Genomic DNA, 15967 nt, shown 5'->3' on the forward strand with positions numbered 1-15967 from the left:
TGTCATCCACCACAGTTGTTTTCCGTGGTCTTCCGGGTCTTTTGGTGTTGCTGAGCTCTCCGGTGCGTTCTTTCTTTTTAAGAATGTTTCAAACAGTTGATTTGGCCACACCTAATGTTTTTGCTATTTCTCTGATGGGTTTGTTTTGATTTTTCAGCCTAATGATGGCTTGTTTCACTGATAGTGACAGCTCTTTGGATCTCATATTGACAGTCGACATCAACTTATTCCAAATGCAAATGTCACACCTAGAATCAACTCCAGACCTTTTACCTGCTTAATTGATAATGAAATAATGAGGGAATAGCCCACACCTGTCCATGAAATAGCTTCTGAGTTGATAGTCCCATTACTTTTGGCCCCTTAAAAAGTGGGAGGCACATATTGAAACTGTTGTAATTCCTGCACCGTTCACCCGATTTGGATGTCATTACCCTCAAATTAAATCTGAAAGTCTGCAGTTAAAGCACATCTTGTTTGTTTCATTTCAAAACCATTGTGGTGGTGAATAGAGGCCAAAATCTGAAAATTCTGTCAATGTCCCAATATTTATGGACCTGACTGTAGTAAGAGATCTCAGAGAATTCTCCTAACAAACTATGTAGAGCTGCTAAGGAATTGGTCGGATCTGTGAGTGTCAGCAGGATGTCGTCGGCAAACAGGCTTGTTTTGTACATTTTACCAAAAAGTATGGGGCCTGTGATGTTATGGTCCTTTCTAATGGCTTCTGCTAATGGTTCGATTGCCAGGGCAAACACCAGTGGGGATAGGGGGAACCCTTGTCTCGTGCCATTTGTGATCGGAATTGAGGTGGACAATATACCATTGACAAAGACTCTCACCGAAGGGGAGGAGTATAATGCAAGTACTGACGTTAGTAACCTGCCCTTGAATCCAAACTTAACCAAGACAGCTCTTAACTTAAGTATTTCCAATTCAATCTATCAAACTTTTTCTGCGTCTAATGATAGTAGGAGAGGTTGGTCAAAACTGGAAAATGATTCGATAATATAAATCACCTTCCTCGTTTTATCAGGTCCCTTGCGTCCCCGTCACAAATCCTACCTGGTCTTGATGTATTAAAGTTGGTAGCAATAAATTAAGTCTATTTGCTAGGAGTTTGGCAAATATTTTTATATCCGTATTAAGGAGTGCAATTGGCCTATAATTAGCCATGGATGTCAAGTTCTTTCCTGGTTTGGGAAAGGCTACTATTCTTGCTTCCAGCATTTCTCCCGGGAATAAGCCCCCTGACGAAACATCATTAAACATTTGTGCTAATATAGGAGACAAAGTATCTTGGAAGCATTTTAAAGAATTTAATTATATAATCATCTGGTCCCGGTGCCTTATCTAAGGGAAGGGATTTGATTACTGATAGAATTTCTTCCTCGGACCAGGGATCAGCCAGCTTACCCAAAGCGTCAGCGTCCAGAGATGGTAGATAGACTGTACTAAGAAAATCATCAATCTGGGTTAGCGAAGGTTGGGGGTGTCATAGGGTCATCTTTCAAGTTATACAGGGAGGCATAATACTGCGCTAAGGATTCTGCTATATCATAGGGGTCTGTAATTTTGATACCTTTAATATTGGAAATCGTTCTAATACTATCTTTTGCTCTTTTCCCCCTTAACTTTCATGCTAATAAACGACCAGCTCTGTCTCCTTGAGTATAGAACTTTTGGCGTAGTTTGAACATTGTCTGATGGACTTTTTAAGTGCCAATGTGTTCCATTCTGCCCTGACACTGAGTAATTCCCTATAGACTGTATCATCATTCGGATTAAGTTTATATTTAGCATCTAAGTCTGCTAGTCGACATTCGATATTTGCTTGTTGGAGGATAGACGCCATATGTAGGCGAGCCGCTGCCTAAATAGCTGAACCCCTAATAACTGCTTTTAGCGAACACCAGAAAGTAAATGAGGAAGTATCTTCTGGTTTGTTGGTTTCCAGATACATGGATAGGGCATTTGATATTAGTTGTTTAGATTCCGTATTAACTAGGAGGTATTCTCCCAAAAGCCAGGGGCCCGGGGGAGATCTCAATCTAGTAATATCCCAATCAATAGACAGTGCCGCATGGTCTGACCATGCAACCGGTAGAATTAATGATGGTTTAATATAAGGTAACGACCATTTATCCCCTAAGGCTAGATCAATGCGGTAGTAGGATTTGTGCACCTGGGAGTAAAAGGTGTAGTCCCTCTCACCCGGATGCCCCGCCCTCCAAACAACATAAAGCTGATATTCACAAAAAATTTGTCTGAATCTCTGTGAATGGTCTTGAGAGGGATGAGGACTCACTTTGGATTTGGGTGAGGATTTATCTCATAGCGGATCAGGGACTATATTAAAATCCCCTAATAATAGTAAAATCCCTTTTTTATACGTTTGAAGAGCCGTGCAAAATTTCCTGATGAAGGATACTTGTTTCATGTTTGGAGCAGAGATTGATGCAATTGTCACTGGAACATTATCTAACTTACCTATAAGCATAAGGTATCGGCCTTCCTTATCATTTATTTGTTTATCCAAGATAAAATTGCATGTATTAGAAAATAAAATCGGCACTCCTGCTTTTTTAGAAGGGCCGTTGGAGGTATAGCAAATAGGGTATTTCAAGTTAGAGAATTGAGGGGGGGGCGGATTGTTGGAAATAGGTTTCTTGAATAGCGATGATATGAGCTTTACATTTAGCAAAATGTCTCTTCTTTTATTGGGAGAGTTGAGTCCCTTAACGTTAATAGATAGTATCTTAACCATTTGGAAATAGAATAACATTGCTTAGCATTAGTTGTTCTGAACCTACTTGTACCAAAGGTAAGAACTGTTTATCGGATATGTATAGTACCTGAAAACTTGTTAAATTGGTGAAATGAGAAAAAAAAATGAAAAACGGAGTAATAATAAAGAGTAAATAGTTCCTAAAAGGGACTATCAGGGACCACCTTCTTAGGTGATACATTGGGGTAGGTGACCAAAAGAACATTTAACCCCCGTCGCCCGGGGTCAGAATATACTGCTTTAAACTTGAGTATTCTTTTTAGAGAATAGAAAACATATATAACGATCTATAACTATCGTATAAAGAGAAAACACAGAAAAAATATCTCAAATGTATATATATATATATATATATATATATATGTACACACCCAGTAATCCAGATTGTGAAATAAACGCTACAATAACATGATGTTCAGTTCTGCGACCTAAACAGAAAAGGCAGCTCTAAAAGGTAAGTCGGTAATTTACTACCTCTATGTTAATCACACTAAATATATAGGTTCGCAGAAAAGGAACATCTTATAACTACATAATCAGTTAAATCTAACAACACTAGGTGTGTACATTGTTGTGAGAAAGGATACGGTACATCTGAGAACAATTAAGACCATTCCTGGTTTATATGAAGGTTGCTTGGAATTTTCTGCGAGATGTCTCTAAATTCCAAGACACAAGAAGCTGGATACCGGCCGCTGGATCTGACATTATCGCGGTAGAGCCATTTCTATTGATTATCAGTTTAGTGGGGAAACCCCATCTATGATTGATGGATGCTTTTTGTATGGCTCTGGTCACTTGCTGCACGAAGAATTGCCTCTTTAGTATGGAAATAGTGCAATCGCATCAGAACATAGCTAGAAGCATCTGTAGGAGCATTACGGGCTTTAGGCAGTCTATGCACACGGTCCAGTAGAAAGTCCGAGATCTGTGTAGTCGGTAGAAGTTTCGTAAATATTCCCATAACATGTTCTGTCAACTCTGAATTCGGGATTGCCTCCGGAATTCCACGGAGCTTGAGATTATTTAGCCTAGACCTATCTTCCAGGTCTGCAGTCTTTGGGCCTGATTCAGAGCTGAACGCTCTGACCAGAGCGCTCGCTTTGAATCAGGGCCCTCCTCCATGAAAATGGAGCGGCCTCCTGGCCGCTCGTATAGCTGTGGGTGACCACCCACAGCATATGCGAGCGGCCAAAAAGATGGTCGCGATGGTCTTGACCATCGCGACCATCGGACTTGCGACGGAGACCCTGCAGTAGGGTTTCCCTGCCACAAGCCCTGGAGTGATTTTGGCTCTATCAGAGCCAAAATCACTCCCACTGACATCACTAGTGATGTCAGTGGGGCCGGCTTCAGACGGTAGGCACGCCCCTGGCACGCCCACCAAAGGGGGCGTGCTGTCAATCAACATCGACAGCATGCCCCCTTTGATGCGAGACCCGGAGCGATGGAAAGCCTGTCGCTCCCCGGTTCTCGCGCATGCGCATGACGGAGCTCCCTCCGTCGTGCGCATGCGCAGTGGGGAACAACGACCCGCTTGCGAGCGTACTGCCGCTCGCAAGCGGGTCTGAATGGCCCCCTTTATCCTCAGAGATGTGACCTCTGACTGTAGCTCTTCATGGAGAGTGATCAGTTCATTGTGTGATTTTACTACTTCTTCCAACTTGTTCTCTAAATGATCTGTGCGTGACCCCAACTCGTCAACCGAATGTTGGCAGGATTGCGGAGCTGCTTTAAATTCGGAAGTAAAAAAGTGTTTAAAGGAAGCCAAGAGCATCCTCATAGAGCCCATTGCAAGTGGGGCATCATCTGCAACTTCCAGTGGTCTGGAGGTAGTTTGTGGAAGGCCGTCAGACGGAGCACTTAAAGCAGACAGGTGTTTACTGCTTTTATTAGTAGACAGGCCTGCTTTATCAATTTGTGAGGAAGGAGACGCTTTAAAGAAAGATACTGGTGGAACAGTCGATGAAGACATTGGGCGTTTAGGTGCCATTATGAAAGAACTGGGCACACGCAGTTATGTATTAGATATCAGATACAAGAGCCTGTACTGTAACTCAATATTATAGATGGGCGACGGAGGGTTAAATTGGGATTAGTGAAAATGAGCCAGCATTTCGTAGCAGCAGTGGTTTTTATTACTTGGAAGGTGGCCTATCAGCGTCATAGACACGGCTCTGGCAATATTGGTTCAGCTATTGGCAGTGCCCCAATAGTCCTTGGCAATTGAGGGCCCCTACTTCACAAGGTGCAGGTGAAGCTGGAGGCTGACAGTGATGTCTAGCGCTATATAGCTGCAAGGAGAGGCCAGGTACTAATAGTAACTAATAGTAAGTGGGAGTCCTAGTCAGAGGTAAGTCCTCCTAATGTGTAGCTACTAGCAGTATTCAGGGAGAAGTGATGTGGGGCTGGGGAGACCAGGGAGAGGTACCACTGCCAATATCCTCCACCGTACTGCAGGTTAGAAGTTTTGGTAAAGCAGCAGGGGGTAGAGAGAGGAGTTAAGATGGCAGCCTCCCGCTATCGAGTGCCCTGATTCGGGCCTTACCCGGGGACTACAGGAGGCTTGGACTACCAGGGCTAACCAGCCCGAATGTGCATTCCGGCATAAAGGGTGCAGCAGAGATGTGTGGCAGTCTCCAGCGGTGGTCGCGGCCGCTCCGGTTCGCGCACCACACTCGTGACCGGGGCTGTTCAATAGAATACCGGTCTCAGTCTCACGGCAGCAGCGTTTAACCCCTGGCGTGAAGGTAGGATGTCAGCGGTCAGCAGCCACGGGCGGTTCTCTCTGCGGCCCTCTGTGAGTTGCGGCCGACAGGCTGTGGTCAAAATCGAGGCCGCGGCTTGTGGGTGCAGGGAAGGCCTCAAAATTTGTGGGTCCCCAGATCTGTCTCTGGAATAGCGACGGCCACTGGAGACAGGATCGCTATGTCCTCAGGGTCTGGAGGTATAGTTCAGGGAGTTTCAATCCCCTATTATAACTTACAACAGGGGGTTATATGAATGGGTGAGCGGAGCTCCCAGAAAATGCTGCCACTCTGCTCTATAGTCAGGCCACGACCCCCTTTATATATACTTTTAATACAATTATATTGATAGGGGCCCCCACAAGGTTGTTGCCCCAGGGCCCCCACAACCCTTAAACCGGCCCTGTTGATGTGACCATATATGTTATATTTTATGTTGCATGTGTCTAAAGATATTCAATAAAATAATAACCTCACCACAATGAAGGAAGAATAAATATGGTGATAATGACCACGTTTTCTTACTTTTGTAAATGGGTTCTTGTGCTCTGTTTTTACGCTTTTTCATCCAAACCAACACCCCTGCAATAATACATCCAATGACTGCTCCGACAATGGCTCCGATCACAATGCCCACAGTTACAGTATCTGCAGAGGCTGTAAGGCAAAGATACAGCAGATTAGTCCATGCAATGTGTGATTTGGGGAGATGCACCACTACCCTGTTTATGGAGCATAGCCTGTCTTTGTTCCTACTGAAGGAAACAGTGTAAGCATTGACTCAAACCCTTCTGCTGCTGCCGTCGCTTTAGCATCTGTTGTCGCAGTCATGTCTGCGAGTTTATGCCAGGCTTGCCTACCCTCCCGATTTTGCCGGGAGCCTCCCGATTTTCGAGTGCCACTCCTGGCCCCCCGGAAAGGCAATCGACCCTCCCGACATTCCCCAAGAATCCACTAGAAATCCTCACAGCAGGGGGGGCGGTGACGCGATTCGCGCTGAATCGCGTCATCGTGGCCACGCCCCCTGCTTCACAGTGCCGAAAATAACGGCATTGTGAAGAGTGGGTGGGGCCACGATAACGCGATCGTGTGGCTCCGCCCCCAATGTGTCACATCTGGCCGGACACCCCCCCCGCTGTTAGGCGCCAATCAGCTCCCTCCCGGAAGGAGGGGGCTGATTGTCGGCATGTATGCTTTATGCTATTGCTAGTAAAAGTCCCTCCCCTGCTGTACAAGCATGCATCTGAATGTACAAAGGCTCTGAGGCCCACTTTGAGAGGTTGCAGTCACAATCATCGTTAGCACCATTGGGACTTGCACCAGCCCCATGCTGGAAGCAGAATATCCATCAGAGTATGGTCTCCAATGTACGCAAATAAGTGTCTGTGTCGAATGCCACTCCTCCAACACTCTCAGAACCCGCCCATAAGAAGGTATATCTTTGTGTGTCTGTTTAGCCACCTCTCTGTCTAGGAATGCCTAATACACTACAGAGTTAGTGTGGCCCAATCATCCCAGCAACTCTGTGCGCAGACACTGTGGGACGCAGGCACCATGTGACTTAGAGATAGACGCATGCACAGTCGCAAAAAAACACTAATCTACGTGAACATTGGTATTGTGTCTGACTCAGAATCAGCCCCTTTATATGCCTGTTTGTGGTCCTGTAACAGTACTAAAAATAGTGATGTGGAGCCCCTCCTCTCCAGGGAATTTATTTGCAACTTTTACCCCAAGAAATGCCATTTGTGCCCTGTCAGATTGTGGTGCATGCCAGTTACAGCACTCAGAGGACTAAATTGTACCCACACTGAATTTATAATAGAGGAAGGTGTAATGTCATTTTGTATTACCTACTGTTTCACTGTTCCAGCCTACTCGTAATGTTGCATTTGCCACATGATTTATGGAATCTATGGTATGACTAGCAGGTTGGTCTTCTTCCGGTGTAAGTGCCCCACTTGTAGGTGCCAACATTATTTCATCTGCAGCTGTAGAAAAAGAGAAATGAGTATACCTGAGGTAAAAATGCAGTACATTACATTCACAGGTAATTGTTTAATGACATCTTCTACATCCCCCAATGTGACTGACCTCCTAGAATTGTATCATAAGGCGTCCATAACTTTATTGCAATTAAAAACAATATAACAACTTACAACTAACTTACACTAAAATAAAGACACGGACACAGACTGCTTTGGTTAAATGGTCATAACTTGCTTTTATTGAAGGTATGACCCTGAGCTTTTAATTTACTTTTGGGAGGCAAAGAAGGATGCTACAAACACTCAGCTCCAGCCATATGTTATATAACCAATATTAGGGAGCGACTGATACGCCCCCCCTGTGGCCAATGTAAGCTGAGCGTTACTTAAACAATATTAGGGAGCGACTGAAACGCCTACCCCTGTGGTCATTGTAAGCTGAGCGTTACTTAACCAATATTAGGGAGCAATTGAAACGCCCCCCCCTGTGGTCATTGTTAGCTGCGCATTACTTAACCAATATTAGGGAGCGACGCCCCACCTGTGGTCATTGTAAACTGAGCTGTGAAGACTCACAACCCCCTATAATAATAAATAGTATGAGCGTGTCAGCAGAGACAGACGCCCAAAGTCCTCCCGCAAAGGTAGGCCATACTATGACCCTTCAAAGGAAATGTGCTCCACAGCTTTTTCTTACACCTTACGTGGCCGCTGGTTTGTAGCACCTTCCCGCCCAACATGATAATATAACATAGTGTTAGTAAGAACACAACATATAAAGAGCATAAGAAATAGATAGGGGAGGGAGGGAGGGAGGGACAAACATTGTCCAGAAAGGAAGTTGTTGGGCATACACCAGCCTTATAAAGCCCACATATAGCCACTCCCAATATATCACACATGGTCAGAAACCAACCAACCAAACAAACCCTCCAAACTTCTCCACCTAGCAACAGTTGACCAAAATTCTAGTACATTACAAAAAACTAAGGACTCTTATATAGCCTTATGCTTATTCAGCTTGCGCCACATCTTGTTATTGTGTAAAACTGATACACCATAGTTTGTGCAATGAAAGTAGTGGTGTATTAGAAAAGGTTTAAATGGCCACATATTAATAATAATGTCACTTGGGTTTTGTACTGGTTCTAATCAACCCACTGCACTTCAGGGTACAAATATACATACTGGTCCAGTGGCGGATCCATGGGGGGGCGATTGGAGCGATCGCCCCCCCTAGCACAGTTTGTCCGACCATTATCACCTCTCTCCTCTGCATCATTAAGTTCAGAGGAGAGAGATGATAATGGCTGGGCTGTGTTGCTTTGATCGGAGCTCCCGTCTCCCAGTTAGGGGGATGTGTCAGTGACAGGCTGTCACCTGACCCGGGAGCCGGGGAGGAAGCGATCACAGCCGGCTCCTCACACCCTGTGATCAGCTGTGTGGTATAAATAGATCACACGCTGATCACTGCTAACAAAAAAAAGTAAAACTTACCTCTGTCCAGGGACCGAAGATCTGGGCTCCGCTGAAGTCCTCCCTCCAGTCAGCTGGTCTCCCGGCTCCTGCACTGTGACCGGAGGGAGAACATCACTGGAGCAGCGGAGATAAGTGAAAGTAAAGGGGGGTGTTGCCGCGAGGGGGGGGGGGTCGCGGGGGGGAGGGGGGCTGCCGAGAGCGGGGGGGTTGCCACAAGGGGGGGGCGGAATTAATCATTAACTTGCCCCCCTAATACAACAGTCTAGATCCGCCCCTTTTCTGGTCTTGAAGCCCTATGCAAAAATCAAGATCACATCAACATACAACCTACGCCCACTTTAAAAACTACCCTTTCATTAAATTACAAGCTTCCATTTTTCACCTAAAATGCTGTTTGGCTTAGATCATTTGTGACCTAACTCAATCATAAGAGTGAGATGACATCAGGACTGTCCTAATTAACGGTACTACTACTTTTGTGTGTTTGAGACATTTCTTATACATTGGTTGGAGTGTGCCTGGCAGGTCGCTTCTCTCTGCCTAAGGGGTTTTACTAAGCAGTGTTAGGAGACAGAGTGAAAAGTGATAAGAAAGTGATAATGTGCCAGCCAATCAACTCCCAACTGTCATTTTTGAAACACAGCCTGTGAGATGACAATTGGGAGCTGATTGGCTGGCACCTTATCACTTTCTTATCACTTTTCACTTTGTCTCCTAACACTGCTTAGTAAATAGACCCCTAAATGTGAAAGTGGATGTTGTGAAATGGAACCTTTATAGGACAGATATCCACGAGCTTGTAGCTGGTACAGGAATACAGTAGTGTACAGTGGGCCTGATTCGGATTTGTACGCAAACCTGATGATTTACGTACAAATCCTATGGTCCTGGGTTTGCGCAGGCGCAGGACCCATTCTAAGCATGTGCAGTCGGGTCCTGTGTGATCGCTGGCACTCCCCCCTTAACCACAGCTTGATTGACATTCCCTGGCATTTGGGGAACTGTAGGCAGCGACCAGGACCATTCTACAAAAAGGGGGCGGATGCAGACTTCCTAGACCTGGCAGAAAGGTTCGGACGGCCAGGCTGGGTAAGCTTCAGCAACCAGCGTGGCCGATGGTTGCGATGGTGATCCGAAGCAGCGTCTACGGACGCTGCACTTGGATCGCAGATGCATGCAGGAGGCGTCTATTTCCTACAGACACCTCTTGTTTGCCTTCTGCAAAATAAGGAATGCCCCTAACATCCTGTCTTCACTCCTCTTATCTTCTTTTTAAACTTTTTTTTAATTACATTTTTTATATAGAAACATATAGCATCCAGCTGAAGAATTGTGCACAGTATATAGACAATTATGATACACAGCGTTTCTAAAATAACCGCATATGACAATCATAAATGTCTGAGTAAAGCACATATAAAGCCTATATAAAGCACATATAAAACTTCTCCTATTCTCCCTCTACACGTCCTCTTTAGGGGTCTATTTACTAAGCAGTGTTAGGAGACAAAGTGAAAAGTGATAAGGTGCCAGCCAATCAGCTCCCAACTGCCATCTCACAGGCTGTGCTTGAAAAGTGACAGTTGGGAGCTGATTGGCTGGCACCTTATCACTTTTCACTCTGTCTCCTAACACTGCTTAGTAAATAGACCCCTAGGTGAGATCATGAGCTCTTTTGGCCTCCAGTACCATCTATATGCTGATGATACTCAGAGCTACCTTTCCTACCCTGACTTCTCCCCCTCTCTACTGACACGTATCTCCAACTGTCTCTCTGCTATTTTTTGGATATTCTCTCTGGGCACTTTATTTCCAAATGGTCTTACTGACTTTATTGAAATGAATAATATTTAGTTATTAACCTCTGGGGTATTTACTTGGTTGTTTTCATGCTTTATAGGTGTTTGAAATATCTAATATCTAAATAATATATCTAGTATAAATATTTAGATTAATTTAAATTAATTTTATATTAGTTCAGTTTATTTGGTGGGAGTTTGGAATCTGCAGACCTTGATCATTAATGATAATTGTGGAATATGTGCTGGTTATAATAGTAAAAGAAAATTAATACTGTTTTTTTGTTCTCAGTTGGTTTCTATCCTGGGTCACTATGAGAACCGTGACTTGTTATTAGTGCACTAGGCCATTTTGACTGGCCAATGTTTAGAGCTGTCTTTGTATATACTTATTATTTTTCTATATAATTGACACTATGAGAAGTGCTGACTAGGGGCTGGTAGCTCTATCTGTGTATATTTTCTTTCTAGATAATTGATAATATGATGAGTGTTGAAAATGTACTAGCTGTAAGGTTAAAAGAAATATATACATTCTCTCCTCATTTTATGTTGGATTCAAACCTGGGTCACTGTGATTATTGTGCCCTAGCATTAGCGTTTGCTTGCTGTGCATAGACAGCGTGGCTGAGTGAGTGACAGGAGAAGCCATTTGTGGGTGGTGACAGGGGCTGGCCGCTAGAAACGGGGAGGGTGGCCTGAACATCTTAACGCCGTTTTGCCGTGCATAATTAAGAGGCAGTGTAATAGTATACGTCACTTGGCTGAAATTTACACTGAAGCGCCCGCAGTGCTTGCGGCAGGGTATGGTCAACCACAAGCGCTGCGATCTCATCCGATGGTACTCAATGTTACCAGTGGTTGCATACACTTCCTGGAGATGACGTGCGCAAGTGGGCGTCTTAAGACAAGCTGGTGTGCGTCTACATACACAATGCAATCACACTACAAGACATAGTGGGTGTGCTAATGCCTTGCCGTGCGATCGCCTGCCTTGACGAGTTTGCATACGCATCTAGCGAGTGAACACATCCAGCGAGCGGGCTTGAATCGAGCCCAATGTTCACTTTTTTTCTTTTTCATATGTATTTTTATGTTTTATTTTTTGGTAATGATGTTAAATTGAGATCATACGTGTGGTGAGTTGTTACATCTAAGCCAATAGTTGTTTTTTACCCTTTCTTTTAATTAAAGATATATGTGACTACTTAATTAAGATAATTGTTGGGTGGATACTATTGGTTATCAGAACATTTAAATATTTTATCTGCTGGATACCTGTAATACCCTTCTGATGAAACCTTTACACGTTTATAATGGAGAAACGCGTTAAGAACCTGTTTTGCAGACTTGTCCACTATTGTTATTGATTCTGGTGGCTCATGTGAGACTAATCGGGACTCCACCGATACAAGCACTTTGGATCCTTCACATCAGTGTCAACCGCGTCTCCCTCCTTAATAGAGGGCCGATAATGTGTTGCTCCCACTGACACCGCTCCATCTCCAATATCAGGTGGATGCCTCTACATCTCACATGGAGCATAATTCACTGAGGTATTGCCCTCCCACCATCACTACCGCGGGATTAAGGACTGGGGATTGAGATCTGCAGTGGTGGTGAGGTGTATTCATGGTGAGAAGGTTGTTGAGCATAGCGCCAGCATTTGGGCTCACTGATAATTGCATTGGTTCATTTGAAAATCTATCTATGTCCTATTGAAAAGTGGATTCCCTTATTACACCGGATCTCTAAAGTCATAGTGGACTGCATATATATTCTCTACGAGCTTATTTTGCCTTGTTTTATATATTATTATTATTATTACCAGTGATTTATATAGTGCACACATATTCCGCAGCGCTTTACAGAGAATATTTGGCCATTCACATCAGTCCCTGCCCCAGAAGAGCTTACAATCTATATCCCCTATCACATGCACCCACACATACGCCCACACATACGCACTAGGGTTAATTTTGTAGGGAGTCAATTAACCTACCAGTATATCTTTGGAATGTGGGAGGAAACCGGAGCACCCGGAGAAAACCCACACAAGCACAGGGAGAATATACAAACTCCACACAGAGCCATGGTTGGAATCGAACCGACGACCTCAGTGCTGTGAGGCAGTAATGCTAACCATTACACCGTCTGTGCTGCCCCATATATATATATCTATTATCTTCTTATTTTAATATATAAAACATTTTTTGGCCATATTAAGTGGTTTTAATATTGTATTCAAGGTGTAATGTATGCTCTATTAAGTTTGTCATATTAAATTAATTTGTAACTCTTCATTTAGCGCTCCCTTGTGTATTTTTATGTGCTTGACAATCATAAATGTCTGAATAAAACACATATAAAACTTATATAAAGCACATATATGGGTCGAATGCCACTCCTCCAACACTCTCAGAACCCGCCCATAAGACGGTATATCTTTGTGTGTCTGTTTAGCCACCTCTCTGTCCAGAAATGCCTAATACACTACAGAGTTAGTGTGGCCCAATCATCCCAGCAACTCTGTGCGCAGACACTGTGGGACGCAGGCACCATGTGACTTAGAGATAGACGCATGCACGGTCGCAAAAAACACTAATCTACGTGAACATTGGTATTGTGTCTGACTCAGAATCAGCCCCTTTGTATGCCTGTTTGTGGTCCTGTAACAGTACTAAAATAGTGATGTGGAGCCCCTCCTCTCCAGGGAATTTATTTGCAACTTTTACCCCAAGAAATGCCATTTGTGCCCTGTCAGATTGTGGTGCATGCCAGTTACAGCACTCAGAGGACTAAATTGTACCCACACTGAATTTATAATAGAGGAAGGTGTAATGTCATTTTGTATTACCTACTGTTTCACTGTTCCAGCCTACTCGTAATGTTGCATTTGCCACATGATTTATGGAATCTATGGTATGACTAGCAGGTTGGTCTTCTTCCGATGTAAGTGCCCCACTTGTAGGTGCCAACATTATTTCATCTGCAGCTGTAGAAAAAGAGAAATGAGTATACCTGAGGTAAAAATGCAGTACATTACATTCACAGGTAATTGTTTAATGACATCTTCTACATTTACTGTAGTTAGAGAATGGGTGACCAATTATTACATCCCCCAATGTGACTGACCTCCTAGAATTGTATCATAAGGCGTCCATAACTTTATTGCAATTAAAAACAATATAACAACTTACAACTAACTTACACTAAAATAAAGACACGGACACAGACTGCTTTGGTTAAATGGTCATAACTTGCTTTTATTGAAGGTATGACCCTGAGCTTTTAATTTACTTTTGGGAGGCAAAGAAGGATGCTACAAACACTCAGCTCCAGCCATATGTTACATAACGAATATTAGGGAGCGAATGAAATGCCCCCCCTGTGGCCATTGTAAGCTGAGCGTTACTTTACCAATATTAGGGAGCGACTGAAACGCTCCCCCTGTGGTCATTGTTAGCTGAGCGTTACTTAACCAATATTAGGGAGCGACGCCCCACCTGTGGTCATTGTAAGCTGAGTTGTGAAGACTCACAACCCCCTATAATACTACATAGTATGAGCGTGTCTGCAGAGACGGACTCCCAAAGTCCTCCCGCAAGGTAGGCCATACTATGACCCTTCAAAGGAAATGTGCTCCACAGCTTTTTATTACACCTTACCTGGCCGCTGGTTTGTAGCACCTTCCCGCCCAACATGAGAACACACTGTGACACAGTTAGGTTAGGGGGGTCCCTCTCCTGGGTAGAGGACTCCTTCCTTACACACACACACAGCAACAGGGAAGCAGCACACCAGTCTGGATGCAAGTACAAGCTGGTCTGCGCCAGTCTTTATTGTGCAATGTCAGAAATAACACAAAGAAAACATAAACGTAAATCCTAGCCCTGTCGGGGCACTAACTTCACAGGTAGTTCCCTCACTACCAGAACCTGGCAGGGCCTAATGCCCTCGCCAGCAACAAAGCACAGCACAGTACTCACAGATAGGTTTTCCAAGTGTCTCTGAGCAAACTCCCTGTCTGCTCTCCCAGGTGAGACAATCAGCTCTAAACACACTAGGCTTATATTGGCCACTCTCAGGTGGAAAACTCTAACAAGCCTGATACCAGGCTGCGAGAACCAAAACCTGGAGTGGCCGTGGGTGGAGCCCTCCCTCTCCTCTCACCCACAACCCCCAGGTCCCAAACCGGCTTTTCAAAAAGCTGAAACTCAAGCCTGCTACACTGCAGACTTTCTCCTGGGGATTTTAAACACATAGGACAGGAATCTGGGATAAATGTCCCTGTCACAGACCACTTTACCAGTGATCCTATCACAACACATATAAAGAGCATAAGAAATAGATAGGGGAGGGAGGGAGGGACAAACATTGTCCAGAAAGGAAGTTGTTGGGCGTACACCAGCCTAATAAAGCCCACATATAGCCACTCCCAATATATCACACATGGTCAGAAACCAACCAACCAAACAAACCCTCCAAACTACTCCACCTAGCAACAATTGACCAAAATTCTAGTCAATTACAAAAAACTAAGGACTCTTATATAGCCTTATGCTTATTCAGCTTGCGCCACATCTTGTGTTGTGTAAAACTGATACACCATTAGTTTGTGCAATGAAAGTAGTGGTGTATTAGAAAAGGTTTAAATGGCCACATATTAATAATAATGTCACTTTGATTTTGTACTGGTTCTAATCAACCCACTGCACTTCAGGGTTCAAATATACATACTGGTCCAGTGGCGGATCCATGGGGGGGCGATTGGAGCGATCGCCCCCCCCTAGCACAGTTTGTCCGACCATTATCACCTCTCTCCTCTGCATCATTAAGTTCAGAGGAGAGAGATGATAATGGCTGGGCTGTGTTGTTGTGATCGGAGCTCCCGTCTCCCAGTTAGGGGTATGTGTCAGTGACAGGCTGTCACCTGACCCGGGAGCCGGGGAGGAAGCGATCACAGCCGGCTCCTCACACCCTGTGATCAGCTGTGTGGTCTAAATAGACCACACGCTGATCACTGCTAACAAAAAAAAGTAAAACTTACCTCTGTCCAGGGCTCGAAGATCTGGGCTCCGCTGATGTCCTCCCTCCAGTCAGCTGGTCTCCCGGCTCCTGCACTGTGTCCCTGGTCAGCTGCTGCATTAAACAGCTGACTGGGTC

General features: G+C 44.4%; 1 protein-coding gene across 1 annotated transcript in view; it reads right to left on the reverse strand.

Annotated features, from left to right (window-relative positions):
- Positions 1 to 15967, reverse strand: part of LOC148504795 (uncharacterized) — a 59981-nt gene that overhangs the window by 32404 nt on the left and 11610 nt on the right. Inside the window, exons 3-5 of the mRNA XM_088448237.1 lie at positions 13659 to 13796; positions 7389 to 7526; positions 6061 to 6192 (exon numbers count right to left, since the gene is read on the reverse strand). Of these exons, the coding sequence (XP_088304363.1) occupies positions 6061 to 6192; positions 7389 to 7526; positions 13659 to 13796 (408 nt within the window). The remainder of the gene's footprint in view (positions 1 to 6060; positions 6193 to 7388; positions 7527 to 13658; positions 13797 to 15967) is intronic.

Source organism: Taudactylus pleione, unplaced genomic scaffold (genome assembly GCF_031769625.1).
Source record: "Taudactylus pleione unplaced genomic scaffold, aTauple2 ptg000454l, whole genome shotgun sequence".
NCBI lineage: Eukaryota > Metazoa > Chordata > Amphibia > Anura > Myobatrachidae > Taudactylus > Taudactylus pleione.